This window comes from Triticum dicoccoides, chromosome 1A (genome assembly GCF_002162155.2).
Source record: "Triticum dicoccoides isolate Atlit2015 ecotype Zavitan chromosome 1A, WEW_v2.0, whole genome shotgun sequence".
NCBI lineage: Eukaryota > Viridiplantae > Streptophyta > Magnoliopsida > Poales > Poaceae > Triticum > Triticum dicoccoides.
Window position 1 is genome coordinate 398,719,946 of NC_041380.1, and position 5,454 is coordinate 398,725,399.

At 42.7% G+C, this 5,454-nt stretch overlaps 1 protein-coding gene across 2 annotated transcripts; it reads right to left on the reverse strand.

The window, feature by feature from the left end:
* Positions 1-833: 833 nt before the first annotated feature.
* Positions 834-3,836, reverse strand: LOC119275695. Of its 2 annotated transcripts, none has more exons than XM_037556598.1 (7): positions 3,552-3,836; positions 3,056-3,144; positions 2,883-2,958; positions 2,194-2,243; positions 1,854-2,108; positions 1,585-1,623; positions 834-1,281 (listed from the first exon to the last, which is right to left on the reverse strand). In XM_037556598.1, exons 1-7 carry the CDS (start codon positions 3,694-3,696, stop codon positions 1,093-1,095), a joined length of 843 nt encoding a protein of 280 aa, XP_037412495.1. In that variant the 5' UTR covers positions 3,697-3,836; the 3' UTR covers positions 834-1,092. The 2 variants fall into 2 exon arrangements, with proteins under 2 accessions (XP_037412495.1, XP_037412487.1); XM_037556590.1 differs by having other exon boundaries at positions 1,788-2,108; positions 3,552-3,833.
* Between the last annotated feature and the right edge of the window lie 1,618 nt (positions 3,837-5,454).

The window sequence follows — 5,454 nt, forward strand, 5'->3', positions numbered from 1 at the left end:
GGAGACGTTTAAGGTCTTTGTTCAGACCGCTTTTTCGGCGCAAAAAGAAGTGACGGTTATTTTACAATTCGGCACGATATAAGGGTCTGCTAGAGATGCTCTTATGCCATTGCATACTTCTTGCATCACTAGATAAATAGGATAGCTGCATTCTCCTTCCACGAAGAGGGGTTCAATGTTGCCACAGAAGGGTGGGGGGAGCCGGTTGTCGAAATTTGCCTCTACATTCATCTTGTAATGTACCAGCGCACATGCTCCTTATAACATAATTGTTTGGTACTTGCTTGGGTTGGTGTGGATGGTGAACTCGAGAGGCATAATATATACCACGGATAAGACACAGTAGACAAAGAGTAGGCAATGTAGCGTACATCTGAGTGATAAGAGAGGGGTAGGATAGTGTTATGCTTGTGGTCAGAGGGGTGATTTCGTGACGCTACACTTTAGGCTCGTTTCAACTTTATGGGTTTGGGATGCATCGTGAAGTTACTCTACACCAGATGAGTCCACTACGTTGGAGGCAGACAAGTCCACCACTCCAAAGGCATCTGACACCCCTGTGCTTCAGACAGGTTTTGACCTTGAAATGACACTTTTCTCCAAAAAATGCGTGTTGTTAGTTATACCGTGTTTCAAAGGGTTTCTCTTCTCTTGTTCTGGGTTAACAGCACCAGTACGAGTTGTGAGGCATTATCTCAAGATTCCAAGTTTTTCTTTGCTCTCCAAAGGGGCCTAAACTGAGAACATATCCATATTCTTTGCAGAAGCGTTTAACATGTAAAAATGGGCTTTAGCTCCTACAACCTCATCTCTTTTGTTTACATGAAGAACATTTCAAACTTATATGTGTGATTGCAAGATAAGCCACACATCACTCGTTGTACCCAGTAGAGACATCAAGCTTCAAAATTTTCACCATCTACATGGAACATAACGTAGATCAGATAAAGTGTCTCAGCAAAAATAGCTGGCCTGGCCATTTTTTGTTGAGAATATCATGCAGAAAGCTATGACTATAGCTCTAGTGAAAGATTCAGCTAGTGGAAAACATAGCAAAAACTTGGCTACAAATAACTAGAGTCAATGCCACTGCTATCTGTTTGATTTCCGACTTCGACGGCGGCAGTCAAAGCACTCCGAGCATGGATAGTAGGCCTTCACTCCACTTGTCCGATCCGATTGTAATTTAGCTGGTGAAATCTTAAGTTCCTCTATGAGCACCTGACGCAGCTTTTCATTCTCGTCTCGTAATTCTTCGATAACTCTTTGGTGCTTCAGCACCTGACAAGCAAGAAATGCATCACTAGTTAGTAGTGAGCTATGAAATGAAAGACGGAAATTGTAAACCATTTCGTACAAGAAAACAAACGATTTGCAACAATAACCGCCCTAGCAATTCTGCTACTGTCAGTTGAGACGCGAGTAATATTTTACTCGTTAAATAGGTAAGACACATCATTTTAAAGCCACACTGGGTGCAAATGAGTAAAACCCATCTGACAGAAAGGACAAGGATAGAACTAGCGAGCCATAGAGTAAAGTCAAGAAGTATGCATGAGGAGCATTAGATGTGATTGAACTCACCAACTGAAGTACATTGTCCGTCCCATGCAAATTTACAGCCTGTAAAAATAATAAAGAAAAAGTGAGTGTTTATAATGTCCATCACACAACAATGCATGCACAAGCAAATTGAGCAGCAGAAGACATAGCTGCAAAATATAATAGTGCATCAATATGTATGATACATGTTAGCAAGAACATAGAAGTGAGATTTTAGCGCATACTGCATCCCTGATGTCCGTTTTTGTATCATTCTGGAACAGGGGACTCTGCAGAAAGTTGGCAATGACCTTTTCAGTTCGACCTCCTGTTATCATCTCTTGCGGCATCCCATTCTGGTCACGCAATTCATGAGTCGGCTGTACTTGTGATATTTCATTGCTTGAAGTATGGTGGAAATCGCTTTTGAATGCCTTAGCCTCTAGATCCATGGACATACCATTGGGTGTTTGTCCACTGGTAGGCAAGGACCCAGAGGTAAGATCTGATGTAGCTGTCTCCCCACTGGAATCCCTCAGCTTTGAAGTTAACTTGGACAAAACTTCCTAGAAAAAGTTGTTCTGTTAATGTTCATACAACAAGAAAGGAAACAGAGAAGAAATCAGGACAAATTAAAGTTAAGGTCTGTACTGCAATCGATGATTGAATTCCATGAATTGCTCGTGGTTTCAAGGCAATTCCTGAAAATGAAGAGATACTTTATTGATTTAGCTTCAAGACCATGGCAAACAAGATGACATGCTTGTGCAGAAAGGCAGTTCACAATGTAACATTAATGATTCTAAACTAGTTTGCAGTGCATATGATGTATGTAAAGGAACACAGTAAGAATCATAAGTTGTGGTAAAAAGAAAATATTGAGGAGGAAGCATTGCAGGAATTTAAGAAATTGCCCATGCACACTACTTAGGGAGAGTTCTAGTCTGCTAGATATGGAAGGTTCTATCAAGATGAATGTCCTCCATTGTCACTTCATATTACAAATTAGTGAGAGATCTTTGAAGCAATGTTCACATGCGTGTGCACAGGCGCTGAAAACTCCACACAGCAGTGAACAAAAATGGGAAAACACTAAAGAATAATAGAAGTATTGGTGCATCACAGTGTCATCCTAACCTTAGTCTGATTTCTGTGCAGGCAACTAGACTCATTATTATGTGGCCATCAAGAGAAGAACAGATATACTGAGCGGGTAAGAGATTAAAGATGTTTTTACTTGATGAGCCACTATAATTGAAAATAATCACGACCAGTCTTTCTAGGACAACATCAACAGAAAGTTTACATGGCTAAATAGATGGAATAGCTGCAATGTGTACCTATCCCAAAACCATGTCCTATACCAACTCCGCATCCAATGCCCGCTTCAATGTTCTTTAACCCTGCTTTCCTTAGCTAGAGCACAAGGAATTAAAACGCAAAATCAGATCCAGAAAATCACTAAATACAAAATCAATTTAGTCGTGCATACGCTCATGGGAGAGTGACTTACAGCAGAATTAACATGTCTCGTGACACCAGAAAAAGAATCGGTTGCACCTCTTGTGGCACTCATAACTTGTTGAAGGCCCAGTATCATACCTGACCACCAGAACAAGAGCCATTTGCTTAAACAACAGCCACTCACTGAAATTTAGTCGATTTCTTCCTAGCACGGAGCACAGTCAGTACAGCGTGGATGTGCACGGTGCCACTGTCAGCAAGCTTGAACTAAGTAGCCGACACTACTTCCCTGTGCTTCCCAATCATCAAATTTTGATCTTGATCTGGTGTATGACTTGAACGTTTTAAATACAATCCCGCACGGTTACAACTACACACGGCAGTACGGCACTAACTGTTCGACAGGGTGCCCCGTTTCATCACCCACTTCAGCTGTTCGACGAAATGCCGAACCCGCCGACTGGTGACGAACTCGATCGATGTCCATCCTGATTATCCTAAGAATAGAAGGAACAGCAGCGCGTGGAAGGTTTGATTCTTATTACCTAGGTAGATGGGGCGGCCGACGCCGATTCCGACGCCGCAGCCGACGCCGGCGCCAGTGAAGACCTGAAGAACCTTCACGCTGAAGGGGTTCTCCATCTGGAAAGCGGGTGCGGGCGGAAGCCTCCGTTCCCGCCGACTCGCCATCGGCGTCGGCCTCCGTCGACAGGAGGGGGAGGGGGTTGGTCGCGGCAACTACCTTTCAAGCTGCGTCGTCGCCGTCACAGCTATTGCAATGGAGAAACGAGTACAGGAGTGAGGTAGCACCGGTGGCTGGCCGTCGATGAGTTGGGCCTACTCGTGGAACACACGGCGGCTGGGCTAAACTGAAGGACGGGCCATGTGCGCCCATCACCCCTTGCAATTTCCAAACCCCAACTTCACACTTTAAAAACAAAATCTTTCTTTTAGAACCTCTGTCCCTTTTTAGAACCGTTCAAAATGAGGAAAAATATAGGAAGTTTTTCTTTGGGGGGACTAGGGATGTTTTTTTTTCAGGAAACTATCGATCTATTCATTTTCAATCATAGCAGTACAACGAACACCAGAAATAATAAAAATTGCATCGAGATTCATAGACCACCTAGCAATAATTACAAGCACTAAAGCGAGTTGAAGCCGCGCCGTCGTCGTCGCCTCTCCCTCACCGGAGCCGACCACAACTTGTTGTAGTAGATAGTCGGCAAATCGTTGTGCTAAGACCCTATAGGACCAACACACCAGAAGGGTTGCCGGTGAAGAGAAGTTTAGATCGGAAGGATCCAATCTGAAGATGCATGAACAAAGATGAATAAAGACCAGATCCGAGTGGATCCAAAAAACACAACCACCGACCGAATCCTGCGAGATCCGCTAGAGACACACCTCCACATGCTCTCCGACGATGCTAGACACATCATCGGGACGGAGGCTAGGCGGGAAGAACCTTATTCCATCTTCAAGAAGCCACCGTCGTCTCGTCTTCTTGAGCAGGACATAAACCCTAACAAAACTTAAAGAAGCACCTGAAAATGGAGTCATCCCTCCAGGAAGGGCCAGGATCCACCGCGCACCCATGGCCCTAAGGCCACGGGAGACATGGGAGATCAGCGGCACCACCGCCGACGGGAGGCAGAAACCCTAGCCGCCTTTTCTTGGAGGAGTGACTAGGAATGTTAGATGGTAGGATCTACATAGAAAAAAAAACTTTAATGCCATTTGAAACACAAGGATTGATATCTTACATTCCTTTGAGATATATATGGATTGGGATGCTTCATATAAAATTTGGAGGAAACCAAACATCAGGTCCCACCTCATATTTTCCTCTATTCGTGTCTATATTTCATGTGCTTTCTACACGACATCCAAATGATAGTTTTGAAGTTTTTCCACATAAATTCAAAATAGACAACATATTTAATTTATGTGTTTTTTTCTTTTCTATTCCTGTATTTTAAAGTCTTGCGTTTCTAACAGCACATATATCCTACTATATGTCCCATTAGGTACTGCTCTGGGATCCGTATGTGGGTGTTTTATGAGCTGGTCCGAATAATGTTATAACATGTACTTCCTCCGTTCAAATATTTATGGCCTAATATGTTTTTTGAAGTTGTCTTTCACCATTGATAATATTATTAAAATATGAGTTGCATGATATTAAAAAAAATACCGTTACAAACTCTTTTCACATACGAATTCAATGGTATATTGTTTTTAACAAAAAATATTTGTGTTATTAACTTGTAATCATGATACATCATATAGTAGCTGAGGAATGAGCTCAAAGGGAGCATCGTCAAACCACTCTCTGGAAGAGCCTCTCCTAGCGAACTCATAGGCAACAACATTATGCTCTCTAAAACAATGCTAAGGCCTCCTTTAGTTTAGAGGAATTTCATAGGAATTCTAGAAGATAGGATT